The sequence below is a fragment of the Poecilia reticulata genome, chromosome 22 (assembly GCF_904066995.2).
Source record: "Poecilia reticulata chromosome 22, P_reticulata-male-v2, whole genome shotgun sequence".
Lineage (NCBI taxonomy): Eukaryota > Metazoa > Chordata > Actinopteri > Cyprinodontiformes > Poeciliidae > Poecilia > Poecilia reticulata.
Genome location: NC_088851.1, coordinates 15347855 through 15365103, shown reverse-complemented (window position 1 = coordinate 15365103; position 17249 = coordinate 15347855). Strand labels below are relative to the sequence as shown.

At 37.8% G+C, this 17249-nt stretch overlaps 3 protein-coding genes across 5 annotated transcripts; 2 read left to right on the top strand and 1 right to left on the bottom strand.

Moving 5' to 3' along the window:
• Positions 1-280: 280 nt before the first annotated feature.
• mgst3b (microsomal glutathione S-transferase 3b) lies at positions 281-6250 on the top strand. Of its 2 annotated transcripts, none has more exons than XM_081603117.1 (5): positions 281-384; positions 1094-1251; positions 1349-1471; positions 1718-1790; positions 6168-6250. In XM_081603117.1, exons 1-5 carry the CDS (start codon positions 366-368, stop codon positions 6221-6223), a joined length of 429 nt encoding a protein of 142 aa, XP_081459243.1. In that variant the 5' UTR covers positions 281-365; the 3' UTR covers positions 6224-6250. The 2 variants fall into 2 exon arrangements, with proteins under 2 accessions (XP_081459243.1, XP_008397828.1); XM_008399606.3 differs by lacking the exon at positions 6168-6250 and adding an exon at positions 2087-2511 and having other exon boundaries at positions 283-384.
• A 1613-nt stretch (positions 6251-7863) lies between these two features.
• On the top strand, positions 7864-12724 carry tmem50a (transmembrane protein 50A). Its single transcript, XM_008399607.3, has 7 exons — positions 7864-9279; positions 9757-9862; positions 10059-10171; positions 10680-10747; positions 11642-11734; positions 11874-11934; positions 12028-12724. Exons 2-7 carry the CDS (start codon positions 9761-9763, stop codon positions 12071-12073), a joined length of 483 nt encoding a protein of 160 aa, XP_008397829.1. The 5' UTR covers positions 7864-9279; positions 9757-9760; the 3' UTR covers positions 12074-12724.
• A 21-nt stretch (positions 12725-12745) lies between these two features.
• On the bottom strand, positions 12746-17247 carry rhd (Rh blood group, D antigen). Of its 2 annotated transcripts, XM_008399609.3 has the most exons (10): positions 16911-17247; positions 16463-16649; positions 15781-15931; positions 15481-15628; positions 15146-15312; positions 14854-14991; positions 14644-14771; positions 14481-14560; positions 13020-13093; positions 12746-12929 (listed from the first exon to the last, which is right to left on the bottom strand). In XM_008399609.3, the coding sequence occupies exons 1-10, from the start codon at positions 17059-17061 to the stop codon at positions 12903-12905; spliced, it is 1251 nt and encodes a 416-aa protein (XP_008397831.1). In that variant the 5' UTR covers positions 17062-17247; the 3' UTR covers positions 12746-12902. The 2 variants fall into 2 exon arrangements, with proteins under 2 accessions (XP_008397831.1, XP_008397830.1); XM_008399608.3 differs by having other exon boundaries at positions 12746-13093; positions 16911-17245.
• Between the last annotated feature and the right edge of the window lie 2 nt (positions 17248-17249).

Genomic DNA, 17249 nt, shown 5'->3' with positions numbered 1-17249 from the left:
TTTTTTTTAGATACAATTGTACTACTTCGAAGTTTGCTATAACAGAAATCTATACATTTCTATTGAAAATAGCATAGGTGAAATGTGAGATTTGTATATTTCTTTATTTTTTGTTTACTTATTAATTTATAATTAATAATAAGTTGCAAAACAAGTTAATAGCTAACAACTTGTGCGACTAAATTCATGCTAAAAAAATTGGTTTGGAAATTTGATCAAAATTTGACATGTTTTTCATATTTGAGGAAATATGACAGAGCGAGCGCTCTTAAGAACAAACTATCTTTGACGTATTTTTCTCCGGTAACCTTAACAACAAAAATGTTGGCAGTTTGGAGAAAGTAAAGGGCTCATGAACACTCGCAATGCACTTCTTTCCTCTTTGTAAGTATTTATGTGTGTGGGAGACACATTTTTAGACACGTGTCGCTGTTTTTTCTTGGATAATAAAATGTAGAGCAGTGTATATTATCTGAGTGTAGCATTAAGTTGAATAAGTCTATTCCATTCTGTCATATTTCAGTAAAAAAAATTATAAAAGACCTTTAGTTAAGAAAATTAAGACGTGCGTTGTGACCTTTTATTAGCTGTTCAATGACAGTCACGTGTTGTGAGGATAGATTTGGTTGACTAAAGTTTATATTGGCATTCATTAAAATAAAAAAAATAAAAAATAAAAAATAAAAAAAATAAATATATATATATATATATATATATATATATATATATATATAGAGAGAGAGAGAGAGAGAGAGAGAGAGAGAGAGAGAGAGAGAGAGAGATCATAAAATTTATAAAATTGCAGTTTATACAGTTTTTATTGCACAATATTATAATATTAAGAGCAGTTACTTTCAGATTTTTTTTCAACGGGGCCGATAATAAAGTGATACAGTTATACTTAGTGTTTTATTTTCAAATGTTGGTTTTGGTCTTCAAGGAGCAGTTGCCACTCACAATATGGCGGACGAGCTACCGTGTGGTTTCTACAGCGCAACGAACCCGTTGCAGCTTCTACTCTTCTATGTCTGCAGCTTTTGGCTGATTTAACCACCGAGTGAACACTAGCTAACTTCCTGTTCTACGTCTTCAGACAGCTGCACGCAGTCCATAAACTGCTTCAAGATGAACATGCTCGCTAAGGTGCCATCCTGCTACGGATATGTGATATTAACTTACCTGTATAGCTGGATTATGCTGCAATATTTGGCAGCAAAGGTTGTCGGGGCCAGGAAGAAATACCAAGTGAAGGTATCTTGATTCAGATTGAGAAGTCTCTAAAGTATTTATGACGCTCCTACAACTTCTTTGAAAACGTTTTTAATGCAACTACTTGTTTATTTTACAGTATCCCGCAATGTACAGCGACAAGGACCAAATGTTCAACTGCATCCAGAGAGCCCACCAGAACACATTGGAGGTGTACCCACTGTGGCTCGTTTTCCAAACAATTGCAGCCTTTGTGTATCCGGTATTTATCAATTTTTATTTACTTAATCAGTATTTATTCGTGTATTTATTTCCATGTACATAGAACAACGACACGACAGCCAATCATCATGTGGTCTTTGACCCCAATTCCCCCGATTGCGAAAGATATGGTGTCGCAGTGATGGCCGTATTTTCTCCAGATGTCATAAACTTATTCATTTATTTATTTTTACATTACTTGCATTACTTATGTGGACTCTGATTTCTATTGTCTGTGCTTTCCTAGTTATCTGCATCTGTGCTGGGTGCTATTTGGGTGACCAGTAGGTTCTTCTATGCATGGGGATACTACACTGGAGGTAAGACCGCCACCCCCAAACACCCCTGCCTTTTTCATTTCACCAGAAGAGGGTGTTGCCTAGTCTGTACAGAGATTCAGCCAATACCTTGCAAAATGTGTTGCTCCTCACCTAGTTTTGTTTAATTATTTACATAAGATACCACCTAGGCAAAAGGTTATTCATGAAAAAATCAGAACATCTGATAAAGATATGTGAATCTACAGCAGTTGACTCGCCATGTTCTTAAAACAAATACTTTTTAGTTTGTCTGATCTTATTGGACAACATTATTTTGTTTCTTTCTTTCTTCCCAGATCCAGGCAAGCGGATGAATGGTGCCTTTGGCTACATTGGATATTTTGGAGTGATCCTTATGTCCATATACATTTCTTTGCAATTGCTTGGAGTCTTTTAAGATGGTTTTCAACCCATGGCTCATTGCTGGCAAACATCAAAAATAAACTCTCCATAGATGAATGCTAATTTCAGCATATATTTTATATTTTGGTAATTTGACATTAAGGTTTGTTTATATTGTTTAATTTAAAAAAATACATCATGTAGCCAATGATTATCAGAAAAAGAAAGAGATTACTTAATTTTGGTCTCATAGAGTGTTAGTGGTGAAAAGGCCAAGTAATTGGGGTTGATGGCTTCATGTGACTTGCACATGATGCTTAATAAGTCACAAATCTTGCTCTGAAGACACAGTTCTTATTAAATATGGAAGAAAATGTTATGTTGACTTCCTCGAGTCTGTTTTATACAGCACAAATGTTTTTTTCTTTTACAATAAAATGCTTTGATTTCAGTCATTCAAATAATAAAATCTCAAAGAGAATAAAAATAAATGTCTTTTGTTCTAATGTTCCTAATCATTTAAATTGGTTAAATATTTAGCTACCTTTAGATGAGTTAATTTTAAGCCTTTGCTCTGAAGCCTACAAGTTTGCTTTTTTTGTTATGCTTTTCCATTTTCTTATCCAGGCAGTGACTATTATTCTAGGCAAGACGAGTTTAATTGTACAGCACATTTCACCAAGGCAATTCAAAGTGTTTTACGTGAAGAAAACATTAAACAAAAACACAATGCATTGCAGTGGCCCAACAAAGTAAAGAAATAAAAAGCTGAAAGACAGACTAAAATGTATCATTTTACAGGTATTATTTATCAATGGCAACTCTGGCAAGTGAGGTTTTACGTTGCTTTAAACGGACGTCTGCAACCTCTTTGGATCTTTCACCCTGGCTTTTAATAGTTTTGGATAAATGATAAAGAGCCAACTAATTTTAACAAATGACGGTTTTAATAGGTTTCATGTTTGTTTCATATAATAAATGCATTTGATTTTCTCAACTGTAGGTAATTAGAAAAAGCCACTTTACTTTTTACTTGTAGTTTTATTTTTACACAGCTTTCCGCAAATATTGACATCTCATACAAAAACTTTGATTTTTGCTTTTTTTCTTATTTATGCGTTTGATATTTTTCTTTAAAACCTAACTATAGCAATAAAGCAGTGGTTCTTCAAAAATGACAGAATTCTTATAGTGAATACTCAAAATAAAATACAGCTACTCTGTTTTTAAAAGATCAGGCAAAAGTAGTGGCTCTAAACAAATTTTATTTAGCTGGACTGAGGCAAAATGGCACTTTTGGTTGTAAAAGGAACTCAGTGTTTCAACATTTTTGCAGTTCCCTGAAAATGTGTTCCATGCTAGAGGATAAAAACTGCATCCTGTTTCTCCATGTTTCTTTCATGTTTCTAGTTAGTAGGTTCATAATTTAATTAACTGAGAATGATAATTGAATTCAGTGAACAAACTAAGAATAATTTTAGATCAGTGGTTTTGCAAATAAAGCAGACATTTTTAATAATTTGAGATGTGGGATAGGTTGGGATTATGATCAGGGGTGAAAGTAGTTTTAAATTCTTGGGGGTCCTATGACAAAAATATGAATAAATAAACTATTATCACAAATGATAATGCACATTATTGTGCACAGAAAGGTAACAAGCATTTTACTTGCACGCACACACACACACACACACACACATACACATACACCTACTAAGGCATGCTACTCTGTGTTACTGAAATCGTGGAGATTCCTACACACGTCTACATCCCGGAATAGCACCTGACCCAAACTCTTGCGAGTTTGTTCTGAGTTGTTCTTAAAATCTGCCTTTGAAATACAATCATGAAGCCCTTTTATCCCCAAGGCTCCTGAATGACGCAAGTCAAGAACTTCTGGACCTTAATAAAATTATGTATAAGTGCATGCCTAGATTGCTCTTCTGGTTTTTTTTCTTATGTTTGGTAAAATAGTCACAGCATTAAATTATCTGCAAAAATTAATACAAATAAATATAATAAGTCACAGACTGTTCCTAGCACTGTGCAATGATTAATACATGAATAATCCTAATGAATTAATAGTAATTAAAAATAATAGTGAATAAAAGGCTTCAGAACATTTATACCACAGCAGGTATGGAAAACTACAAAAGCAAAAATTAAATCATATACAAATCTATTAATCTCTTCATGTTAAATAAATAAAAAGTATAACGTTTTATTTTAAATATTTGTCAGCTTGAGTCATGCAGAGCTGAGGTGATCATTTCCATAGCAACAATCAGAAGCAAGACTTGTGCCAGAAGTCCAGTGAGCTCACTGATGAGGTCATAGATGACATAATGTACATCACAGTAGATCAAAGAAGTTCTAATGCTTGAATGCTGGAATCTCTAAGCATCAGTCATCAGTCAGGATCTAGAAAGTTCTTGGAGTTTCAGATTTGTGTAGAGCAACAATGTTTAGTTTTGCGACGGCGCTTGTTCCCCTGATTTTCCCGGTTGGTTGGGGCATTGGATATGCCGTGACCACTGGGATGAAGAAAGTGTGCGATCGTTTTTTTCCAGGGAAGGCTTGCGAAGAAGAAAACCATCAGGATGAAGAGGACGATCTGTTTTGGAAAGGATTTCCATCCAGTTCCAAAAAACAAACCGACCCGGCTGGGGAGGTTTGTTCTGAAAAGGCGTTGGATGTTGGGACCTCGGACTCCATCTCATCCTCTGTACGAGACGGTACAGAGGATGACGGTACTGTTTCCGGACAAACCGACCCGGCTGGGGAGGTTTGTTCGGAGACGACGGTACACCGTGAGGGTGAGACAGTCGCAGAAAAATCTAACCCGGCTGGGGAAGATTTGTCTGCAGCTGATCTCGCAGCCAAAGCTGTGGCTGAAGTGACAGCCAAAGCTTTGGTTTCGCTGGTCCCATCACTTTCCTTACAGAAGAGTCCTCTGAAGGGCACATTCACAGGCGCCTTTGAAATACAAAGTTCCCCGGACGGGGAACTTTGTATTTCAGATGAAAATAGAGTTGCTCATTTGTCAAGAAAACCACCTCTAAATACAAAGATTTCCGTTGCTGTCGAGGTTTCCTGTTCTCCTGAAGTTAACTCAGAAGATAGCGTTGGCTCAGATCTGCTAGATGTAGGGAGGACATCTGCAGGACAAGGACAAGCGGAGGAGAACTTCTTCAAGTTCTCCAATGAGCTCCAGAACAGCTGGGTGAACGCTGCTTTCCAGAGCATCCTGAACCTGAGCGTCACCAAGCGGTGTCTCACTCGGGAAAGGGTTTTTCTGGAGGCATCGTCCATCCCCTGCTGTGGGAGTCTCATTCTCTCAGCTGTCCGTCAGCCCGGCAAGCATTTTTGTCAGAAAGACCTTTCCCCAGTTCTGATGGAGCTGAGGGAGAAGAAGCTGCCATCGGGTGTGGGGAAGGACTATGACATCAAAAGTTTGCTGGAGTCTGTGCTGGTCTGGCTGGATTTGTTTGGCGGCGACACAGATAGAGAGTTGTATGACAACGACTCTTGCTCTAACTGTGGAGCCACTTCCCTCAGGCTCTTGAACAACGGCGCCATGATTGCCCTTCCACCAGTATTATTTTCAACCAGTATATCTATACTGCTTGAATACTGGTTGGATTTGGCTTGCAAACGCCGTTGTTCAGGCTGCGGGTCACCCTGGCAGAAAAAACACTGCCTGGCCAATAACAAGGTCCTGGTGTTTTTTCTGCATAGGTTGACCAGGAGGTACCAAACAAAAGCCACTCAGACCATAGATGTCCCTGCAGAATGTGGGACGGAGACGTACCACCTGTCCTCCATCATCTGTGGGGATCCTAAGCTGACAGACTTCTCCTGTTATTTAATGAATGGAGAACGAACTGTGAAGGCAGACAACGAGCATGTCTTCACTGCAGACAGCGACTGCAGTGAAGACATGACCAACAACGGTTTCATCTACATTTATGAGAAGAAATGATCAGACACCAGAGGACAAAAGGTAAAAAGATTTGACAGGTTTCCTGTTTGCAGGTTTCTCTCCGGGCACTCCGGCTTCCTGCCACAGTCTGACATCTCCACTGAAATGATCCAGTAGGCAGAGGTGGAGGAGGGTCCGGTGGGCGGCGCCGGTGCCCATCGGACACCGGCGCCGCCCTAACCCTAACCCGGATCCTGCTGGGGGGAGCACTGGGGTTGCCACTGGGAAGCAGAGCCTCGGACAGAGCACAGGGAGGCGGAGGAGCAGCGGCAGACTCTGGAGACAGCGGCAGAGGAGCAGCGGGAGGCGGCAGAGGAGCAGCGGCAGACTCTGGAGACGGTGGCAGAGGAGCAGTGGGAGACTCTGGAGACAGCGGCAGAGGAGCAGTGGGAGACTCTGGAGACAGCGGCGGAGGAGCAGCGGCAGACTCTGGAGACGGTGGCAGAGGAGCAGTGGGAGACTCTGGAGACAGCGGCAGAGGAGCAGTGGGAGACTCTGGAGACAGCGGCGGAGGAGCAGCGGCAGACTCTGGAGACGGTGGTAGAGGAGCAGCGGCAGACTCTACATATATATACATACATATATGTATATATATATACATATATATGTACACATATATATATGTGTGTGTGTAGGTGTGTGAGTGTGTGTATATATGTATATATGTGGGTATATATGTGTGTGTATAGATAGATAGATAGATAGATAGATAGATAGATAGATAGATAGATAGATAGATAGATAGATAGATAGATAGATAGATAGATAGATAGATAGATAGATAGATAGATAGATAGATAGATAGATAGATAGATAGATAGATAGATAGATAGATAGATAGATAGATAGATAGATAGATAGATAGATAGATAGATAGATAGATAGATAGATAGATAGATAGATAGATAGATAGATAGATAGATAGATAGATAGATAGATAGATAGATAGATAGATAGATAGATAGATAGATAGATAGATAGATAGATAGATAGATAGATAGATAGATAGATAGATAGATAGATAGATAGATAGATAGATAGATAGATAGATAGATAGATAGATAGATAGATAGATAGATAGATAGATAGATAGATAGATAGATAATATCTACAATTCGACAATATGGAGGACCAAAACTGACAGAATAAGAAATAAATATGTAAACAAAACAATAAATATATATCCGACATATATAAAAAAAGAACAAAAATATTATATATATATGTATATTCAACATAAGAAATAAAATAATAAATATATAAATAAAAGAATAAATATATATTTTTGATAAGAAATAAAAGCATAAATATACATTTTGATAAGAAATAAAAGCATAAATACATTTTGATAAGAAATAAAAGCATAAATATACATTTTGATAAGAAATAAAAGCATGAATATATATTTAGTTTTTCCTTTTCCTAAGACATGTGTTTTCGTCAAGTAATGTATATATTTTCTTTATTATTTGACCTAAACATGCGTTTTTATCAAGAAAAATATATATTTTGCTTTGTCTTTTTCCAAAGCTCTATTGGCCAATAATAACCATAGAAGACAGCTTCTCATTAACATAACGATGCAGCAGGAAAACAGCAAATGAAAAACAAGCAGAAATACAGCAAGCACAAAAAGATATATGTGTGTGTGTGTGTGTGTGTGTGTGTGTGTGTGTGTGTGTGTGTGTGTGTGTGTGTGTGTGTGTGTGTGTGTGTGTGTGTGTGTGTGTGTGTGTGAAGAAGGCAATTAATTTAATTTCACGTAATTTTTCGCAGTAGAAGCCATTTGTTTGTTAAATACTGATGTTTGTTGTAAATTACGTATACTCACAAAAAACTAGATAATTAGTCCAAGTTTGTCGTTTATTGAATGTTGAGAAACTACAGCGGCTGTGATGCGCCACAGCAAAGGTAAACAAATGTAAAACAACCCGAACAGGTGATCAACTCTAAATCCCTTTGTCATTTAAAGCACACCGTTGCCATGGCAACCACCACGCGCTGAGCACAGTTTACGTTTAAAACATAACATTCGGTCTGTTAGGTAGGATATCAGATTTTCAGGTTTGATATTTATTTTGCGATCATTAATAAGCTCCCTGAACAGAGCGGTGGTTGATTAGTTAATTTTAAACTCCTGCTCTGCTTGTTATTTTGGTAATGGAACCGAAACGCACAGATTTGCGCAACACCTTATTGAAACAATAATTACTGAGATTATTATTGTTGCCGGTAACACCGGCTCATTAATTTGAACACGTTTTGTGGATTATTTTTTCTTGTTCTTTAATAAAGTTACGAACGTTTTGATAAACCAATTAAAGGAGGACGTGCTGGTCTCAGCCTCCTGGCAGCGTTCAGTTTGTCACTTATTGCCGCGATCGACATGTTGCACCGCTGCTCTAGCAAAGCACGAACAGTTCAGAAACAATATGAAATGGGAAAAAAGCTACTTATTAACTGATTAAGTCGTGTTTTAGATTGTTCATGAAAAACTAATCACTCACGGCTGCTCAGTGAACCCGTTGATTTTTTACAGCAGACAGCCGCTCCCCTCTCGTGTAGGTACTGCGTACCCCCGCTAAATCTTTTAGGGGTACGCAGTACCCTGCCGTACCCGCCTACTTTCACCCCTGATTATGATTCAAGCAAAAAATACTGTGAAAAGGAGCAGAGATACAAATTCACTATTGCATTTGCATCTCATTTTATGAAATTTCAACCACATGATTCAGTCTTAAATTCAATCATAGTTTTTGTCACTTTCTTATTTTAATGGTTTACAATAAAGTTAGTGTAATCGTCGCTTTTTTGTTTGTCTATTTATGACAAACAAAAAATATATTTATGACTTAGGATATTTTTGACACAAAAGCTTGAGTTAAAGTAAAAACACTTGTCACATATATAATATTCCTAAGAAAATAAAATATCATGTGGTACAATTTATTTGTCCGTTAACTATTTATTTATGTTTTTGCAAATTTGTATTTTACGTTTATTGCATTGCGATAGAAAAATCTAATTTTCTGCAGGGTGTTTGAAGGCAACAGGATTCACAAAGCTTGGGTGTGGATGTACTGCGCATGTGCACGAGAGCGCTTCTTGTCGGAAGCCAAGTCGGGTTAAACCAAAGGCTTGACATCAAAAACCGAACATAAAAAGGTAAATTATCTCTGAAACTCACTTTAAATATTACTTGTAACTCGCTCACGCATGTTTCCGTCAGTCGTTATCGTTGCCAGTCCTAATTATGACACTATTTTTCGTAACTTTATAACAAGAAACCTTCAAGGAAATGTTTGCTAGCGTTAAAGCGACGAACAAAAGAGACATTAGGAACAGGGGGTTGTCCTTTGAAAATACTATCATTTTCTACTGTGTAAAATCGCACTCATTCACTGTTTAGTTGTCTCATCGGTGTTAAAAACCTACTGGTTTAGACTATGAATCTTGAGGTACAGTACTATTGTACGAACTGGGTTTAGCATCGTATTTACTGTACAGCGACTGCGCAGTAAAGTATTTATTGCTTTCTCTCCCCCAATCTTGACGTGTATTTTGCTTCGTTTCTTTCTTTCTTTTAAGCAATGCAATGTATCCTTGTGGATTATTTTCTGTTCTTTTATTTTTTTTCCCCAGAGTCATGTCAGGATTTCTGGACGGAATCCGTTGCGGAGACTGTGAGTGCAATGTGGACTGGGGGGAGAGAAGAAATACCATCGCATCCGTAGCTGCTGGAGTTCTGGTATTTGCAATGATATATTTTGTCCAAATCGTATATGTTGTGGAAAGAGTAGTGTGAGCTACTGTGTTTGTTTTACCTTTGTTTTAATGTTCTAAAACACTGATCTAAGTGTGTGTAATAATGGCGAGAAAGATTTCTTTGTGATCTCATGTCGGCAGTCAACCATTGAGGGTAATTGTGCATCTTGTTTTTGCAGTTTTTCACAGGATGGTGGATCATCATTGATGCTGCTGTGAAATATCCCACCGAGGGAGAGTTTCATCATGCCTATCATACATGTGGAGTCATAGCCACAGTGGCCTTTCTCATGTAAGTGGAGGGATTTTTTTTTACACTTTTATTAAAAGTAATCTCTCAAAGTTCCATTATATGGTGTTTTGGAAGCTTGTATCTCCTTTTTTTTTTTTTTTTTTTTTACTTTCCTATTCCCTATTGTCATGGATGAGTGGTAGCTTTCATCACATGACTTCATCTTGCAGTTTCAGTCATGTGATTAGTATGACTGAGTTAGTATGACTTTCTCTAGTCGGGGTACCTGGTGTTTAGATGCAAATTGGCACGGCCATTAATGGTAACGACCTTTTCTGTTTGTCATGAACAGCATAGATGTGATATCTCTCACCACTTTGTTAAAAAATGTCTGAAAACTTAATCAAGTCAAATTCCAGGGCAACTTTCTATGAGGCGGAAACGTCCATAAATGAGATTCGTTGACATCAGATTTTTTGGGTTGGGTTTGAAACCTTCATGTTTACGTATTTTTATAAACGGCTGAGATCATTGTCTTTAACTCTCTTCTTCTATTTGCCTTGTGTAGGATAAATGCTGTTTCTAACGGCCAAGTGAGGGGAGACAGCTACAGTGAGGGATGCCTTGGACAGACAGGTTAGTACATGGATGAGGTTTTTTTTTTTTTTGCAACTAGAGTCTTGTCTTTTATTCATAATTTTTTGCTTATCACCCACTTTTAGTGTAAATGTGAGTGGAAAACAACATTGAGTAGACTATTAGGATTTTTTGTATGGGTTTGAAAATATCTTTAGTGAATTTAATCTACTGCACTTTTTAAATCCAATTTCTGGTAGAATTTTACATTTTTGCAGCCTTTCTGGTGTGGGAACTACCAGCTTTTAGTGTAATCTTTAAACAATTCAGTATATGTATATAGCTCGAACAATGAATGTTGACTTAAGGCCTTTACTAAAATGAACATCCATTTATATACAGACATGCATATAAATGGAGTCCAATGTGATTGGACTGAATTCAGTCCAATCACATTGGCAGGTTTAAACTTGATTGCATGCGTTCACATTCAGTTCTAGTTAGAAGTGAGCATGTTAAATATTTTCCTTTCGTCTGAAGGTGACACTCTGGATCTTCTTACAGGCCCTGATGAGATGTTGACGAGTTTAAATGACTCGTGCTGGCTTGCACTAGTTTGATCTGATCAAACCACTGTTGTTTAGAAATGAGTACAGATCACTTTCTCAGTTGTAACTCTACAATAGTCCTATTGAGGTCTGCACTGTTCCTTGAGCCTGTTTGGAAGAGGGAAACCTCAAGATTGAATTAAAACATTGCCTTTCAAAGTCATTCTATTTGTTTTATAATCATTCCACTCTTGATAAAAAAACAATTCTGATTAGTCATTAAAAGCCCCAAACCAATCACTTTAATGTTCCTAAACTTCTCCCTGCTACTTTAAATGCAGACTAATCATGAAGTGCTGTACCATGTTGCCTGCGGTAACCCACCCGCTCTTATCTCTCTTTGCAGGTGCTCGAGTTTGGCTCTTCATTGGCTTCATGCTGGCTTTCGGCTCTCTCATTGCCTCAATGTGGATTCTCTTTGGAGGATTTGTAGTGCCTCGTAAGTGGGATTTATGATATTGCCATGTAGTGTTCAGCAGGTAGTGCTTAGGTCTTAGTAAAATTTAAAGACTTTTACATTAATTGTACTTCACAAAGTATCACGGTTTGATAATCTTTATATAATTGTCTTTTTGCAGAGAAGCCTACTGTGTATCCTGGTATTGCCATTTTTTTCCAAAATGCATTCATTTTCTTTGGGTAAGTTTGTCATTAATTATTTGTATCTTTTATTCAATCCAATTATCAAAAAGAAACATTATGCTCATTATCTTTTCACTTTCTCTTATTTAGAGGTTTGGTCTTCAAGTTTGGGCGCACAGAGGATCTCTGGCAGTAAAACACTAACTGTCCATGGTTAAACACTCTTTCTATATTGTATGAGACAATATTCTTTAGCTGTCATCCATTTAAATATAAACCTTTTTTAGCTTTTACATTAAAATGTGTAATTTATATTCTTTGCTGCATTGTAGCTACACCATAACTAAGCACAAATTGTCATAGATTTCTGTAAAGTTCAAGGACTTTCAATGGTGGCACATCTTTAAATGTGTGTTTGCACTCAGACTGTATCCATCTTTTTATTATGGTTTACAAGTTGTGTATACCAAAATGTATATAGCAGAGCTTTACTGCAACATTTCCTTAGGTCGGCTCACTTCTTTAACAGATCATCCTTTTAATTTGAACTGTTCAGGTGGAGATTTGAATTGGGTGCAATTTGCAGGTGATACTTTAGAATGATTTGAATTATTATTGAATGTATCCATATGGGGTTTGAAAAATGTTTTCAGCTTTAACGGGTTATCTGCTCTATATTAAGTCAGATTAAATGTTGAATTTCACTCTTCCACAATAGAGGGTTTCAGAATTGTAAGGTGTTGTTGCTTTAACAGAGGTTTGGATTTCAGTTTTGTTGTTCTTTTCCTGTAAATCATTGAGTCAGTCTCCAGTAACAGCATCATTAAACACACTGGGTTGTAAATGAGTTTGTCTTTTCATCGTCCAGCCTTTCCTCTTTTTTTTTTTTTATTTCGCACAGACACATCTAATTTCTACTCTTAAGAAAAGCAAAAACAAAATTGTAAAAGTTATGTTCAGTAGCAAAGATTAATGTAGAAATGACGTATCCAAATGAGAGCTGATCATCTTTTTCCTTCATCTTCTCACTTCCGTACCACAAGGTTGGGAAACTGCAAAACACAAAACATCAAGTTCGCAGAATAGAAATGAATGTTATTGTTTCTGATATTTTTTTTTCTTTGAGATTTATGTGTGAATACCTCCCAGAAAGCCTGATCATCAAAGCATTTTTTGTTTTGTGGGGGTCTCCAAAACTTCCACTTGAGAAGAAAGGCTTTAAGACAGAAAGTATTTTGGTTAAAATTAGCTTAAGAATGCTGAAGCTTTATTTTAAGTTGGCATTTGTCTTTCAGTTTTTTCAATGTCTGTCAAATTAAAATGTCATTCAAAATGAATTTGTATCAAAACATTCAACTTATAATATGCATATTAATTCCACTCAATGTAGTTCAAATATTTAATCATTTAAATAATCTACATAGTCTACAGCTAATGAAAAGTCAGTTTCTCTGAAAACTGCAGACTAAAAAAAAAGTCATATAGAAATGTTATGTTGTGGCCATCAACTTCCCACACAATGATTGACGTGGTTGTCCATCAGTCATTGACGCTCTCCAGAGTAGGGTGAGCCCCAAAAGATTCTAGCAAGAGGGCTGTACCCAGACTTGATCATGGAAAGCTGAGTGGAAGAAAAAAGTGTGGTAGAAATGGGTGAACAAGATACAGCAGTCACGTAAGTGGTGTGAAGCAAAGTAAATTAAAGAGTGTCATGGAAGTTCAAAAGTTGTGGAGTCAGTGCTTCAAGAGACGCTTCGCAGGCATATCCATGACCTGGGCAGCAGCTGTTGCATTACTTGTGTCAAGCCACTCATGAACCAGAGCCAACATCAGTATTGTGTTACTGTGGCTAAGGAGATAAAGGACCTGACTGTTGCTCAGTGGTCCAAAGTCCAGTTTTCAGATGAAAGTCGGATTGTCATTTCATTTGGAAATCAATGCCCCGGAGTCTGGAAGAAGAGTGGAGAGGGACAGAAGCAAAGCTTCTTGAGGTCCAGTGTTGAATTTCTTCATTCGGTGACATTTAGGGGTGCCTTGGTACCTACTGGGTTTATTTTATTTTTTTGTAATCAATAAAGTAACACAAGTCAGCACAGTACGTCACCAGGAGGTTTTAGAGCATAGCATCTTTCCCTCTGCTGACGAGGTTCATGGAAACGCTGATTTCATTTTCCAGCAGGATTTGTCATCTGCCCATACAGCTAAAAGCACCGGGATCAGATTTAATGACTATGATTGGATACGAGTGGTCCGCACATTGGTCTGTTATCAAAAGGAAATAAGAGACCAGCAAATGAGTGGAAGGATGTTGATGAGGCACACTGGGCTTCTGAAACACCTCAGCAGAGTCGTATGCTGATGCCTCCATGCCATGCTGCACTCACTCTAAATGAAGCCTCAACCAAGTGTTAAGTCCATATACTGCATGTTACATGCACACTTCTGTACGATTTTCTTTTACTGTGATGTTCTAATAGCTCGAGAAACTACATTTTATGTTTTCATAGCTGTAAGCCGTATCATCAAAGTCAACCCAACTAATGAGCTTAGAATAAATCACATTGACTGTAATGGCTATATAACTAACTTATGAACAAACCTACCTGTTAGGGTTCCCATGGACAAACTTAAAGAGACAGTAGTAAAAAGAGTGCAGATGTGAAACACAGCAAAACGGACAGCCCTAAAACGAAACGAAAATTATTTTGTGGTGCTTCATCTTTTTTTTTTTTTTTATTGCATTGCGTTTGCTGAGTGCATTCTTACACAGTGTGGTCATCACAGTATTTAATCTGCAGGACCAGTTGTGCCAGCCACCCCAGCAGACCAGGAAGCCCGTGTGTGCTCAGAGCAGCGCAGGTGTCATGGCACTCAAATGCAATCAGCAAGTGGGACTGAAACAAAAAACAATGTTGAGCATAGGTTTAAAGTGTAGATCTTAGAAAATAAAGTGCTTAGGTACAGGTAGATAAAGACCTTAAGATATCTGTATCCCAGGGTTGACAATATGGCAGCAGTGAATCCGAGTGCCATGGCTTCCCACGGCTGTTGAACTACCGACACCGAAACCCCAACAGCAGCGCCGCCAGCAAGGATGCATGATTGCATTTGGATCTGGTTGAGGAAATTATGCAAAAAATTTCAAATATAGTGGCCAAGTTGATTATTTTCCTATATCTGGTACAAAAACAAGCTCAAGAAGTGTGTCCTGAAGCTGTACAGAAAGTTGCAAAAATAGTGTATGAGCATGCAAAGGATCACATCATACTAGGTTGAGTTTTCCCCTGGGACTGGAGAGCACAGCCAGAGCGGCTGCTGTCACAGCACTAATAGCAAGGGCCAGGTAGGTGCTGCACACCGCTTCCAGACGGGTTCGATCATCCACCACCAGTACCGAGTTAAAACTGGGCCAAAACATCCAGAGAAACACAACGCCTGGAGAGCAAAGACAATGCACAGTTCAATTTATCTTCAGTATTTTGATGCTGCACTTGGAATCAAAAATCAAAAGGTTAATTGTTATGGATCCAATTAGACATTGACACTGACTTAAATGTAACAATATGACATATTGAAATGTCTCAATATCAGTCTGTTACACACCCAACATTGAGAACAATCCTGATTTCTTGTCAAATTTCTCTTTCTCAAATCCCTGCTTTGAGCCATCTCTGTACAGGATCCACGTCAGCATGAGTCCAAAAAGGGCCCCGAAGACATGAAGCAGCATGATGCTGTTCGGAGGCCGGACCTGGAGCCAGAAAATATCATCCGCTAATGACAAATTTTATAATCTTTAGTAAAGAATGGCTTTAAAATATATGAACTGCTGTAGGAATCTGACTTTTGCGCCAGTCCTCACTCATGCATAATATACTGAAGATTTTCTAAGCAGAATCTCACTTTCAGGAGCGTCTGGAGGAGCCATTCATTCAGGACGAATCCTGTCACTTCCAGCAGAGCAATCAGGGTGAGCTGGACTGGGTTTGTCTTTCCAAGTACGGATCCAATTGAAATGAGTGCAGAAACAGCACACAACTCTGCCTTTATAATGCTACACGAAAACATCAATGGCAGAAAGGTTAGAGTGGTGCAAATCTGAATACAAAGGTGCAGTGTAAATAAGTTAGGATATTACTGAAATATGTTAACATAATATTAATATTGATTTCTACAGTTGTTTTTCCTTCCACTCAACTTTCCATTATTATGGTTAGATACAGTCAACTTGTTTAGCAATGACCTTTTGGGCCCATTGTAGGCTATGTGGAAGGTAGGAGGGATGCTCTACTGGGAAATATGAAGTCACCATGCTTGCGTATAGGTCAACATAGCATGCCAACATGTCAACATGTTGTTAACATATATGTGTTAAAAATGATTGTTTTTGTACAGTAATTAGTTAAAATTGGTAACATATAATATTGTTGTTTTCTAATGAAGGGAATTTTGGGTCTTCATGAACTGTAAGCCCTAATCTTGAAAATTAACAGAAATAAGTAGTTGAAATATAGCACTTAATAAATATTTGTAATATAGTTTGTATAATTAAATAACTAAAACAAATCCACTAACCATACCTTACCTTTTCAAATCAATTCTGATGATCTTGGTGCTGTACCAGGAGTCAATGCCGTTCAGTATAAGAGCCCATTGGGTGGCAATGACGGCAACAAGGAGGTTGAACCCAGAGCCGCTGAACCCATACCGCAATGGGAAGGTGCACAGGAAGCCAAAACCAAGAATCACCATCACATTCACATCCTGGAACTCTGGAAGACAACAGAAACCATGTGTCATTAAATCCAATAAATGCACTATAATTAGTAACTGTGTGACAAATAAACGTATCCATGCTGCCACCCATCAGTCACATCTGCAAGATCTATTAAGTTGATTTTGCATTTTAAGGCAGGCAAAGTTTCGTAAAATCCTATTCTTATTATATGCTATTTGATTAAATTGAAATACAATTCAATATTTGGAACCTAAGCCATCTTCTTTCTTGCTCCCAAAGAAATAAGTAAACTCACCTGGGTAAAAGTGAAGGAAGGGTTTCCTGTCAAGTTTGTTGGTTTCTTTGGTTTCGAAGCAAAGTGCAGCTATGATAATGAATCCAGTTTGTACAATAAGCAATAAAGGAGCCAAACGGGAACGCAGACTAGGAGCATATTGAGGAGCCATTTGTGGGGTGGCTGTTTGCTTTCTGCGTAGTTCTTTCACTTCAGACTCATAATCGGTGGCCACGACGGTTTGAAACTGGGTGCAACCAGCACAGCTCTTTATCAGCTGCTGGACAGGAAGACAGTCTGTATCTATTTTTTTTTAAATTGTGACAAAAATCTTCAGTGTAAATAAGAAAAAAAAAGTAA

Excerpts from the sequence above, each read along its gene's own strand:
- mgst3b (XM_008399606.3), top strand. Across the intron at positions 1,252-1,348 it reads GGAAGAAATACCAAGTGAAG|TATCCCGCAATGTACAGCGA; the intron begins GTATCTTGATTC and ends TTTATTTTACAG. Across the intron at positions 1,472-1,717 it reads TTGCAGCCTTTGTGTATCCG|TTATCTGCATCTGTGCTGGG; the intron begins GTATTTATCAAT and ends GTGCTTTCCTAG.
- tmem50a (XM_008399607.3), top strand. The coding sequence starts at position 9,761 with ATGTCAGGATTTCTGGACGGAATCCGTTGCGGAGACTGTGAGTGCAAT. Across the intron at positions 9,863-10,058 it reads CCGTAGCTGCTGGAGTTCTG|TTTTTCACAGGATGGTGGAT; the intron begins GTATTTGCAATG and ends TTGTTTTTGCAG. Across the intron at positions 10,172-10,679 it reads GCCACAGTGGCCTTTCTCAT|GATAAATGCTGTTTCTAACG; the intron begins GTAAGTGGAGGG and ends TGCCTTGTGTAG.
- rhd (XM_008399608.3), bottom strand. The coding sequence starts at position 17,061 with ATGGCTCCTCAATATGCTCCTAGTCTGCGTTCCCGTTTGGCTCCTTTA. Across the intron at positions 15,932-16,462 it reads ATCAGAATTGATTTGAAAAG|CATTATAAAGGCAGAGTTGT; the intron begins GTAAGGTATGGT and ends GTTTTCGTGTAG. Across the intron at positions 14,992-15,145 it reads CCAGGGGAAAACTCAACCTA|ATCCAAATGCAATCATGCAT; the intron begins GTATGATGTGAT and ends TTCCTCAACCAG.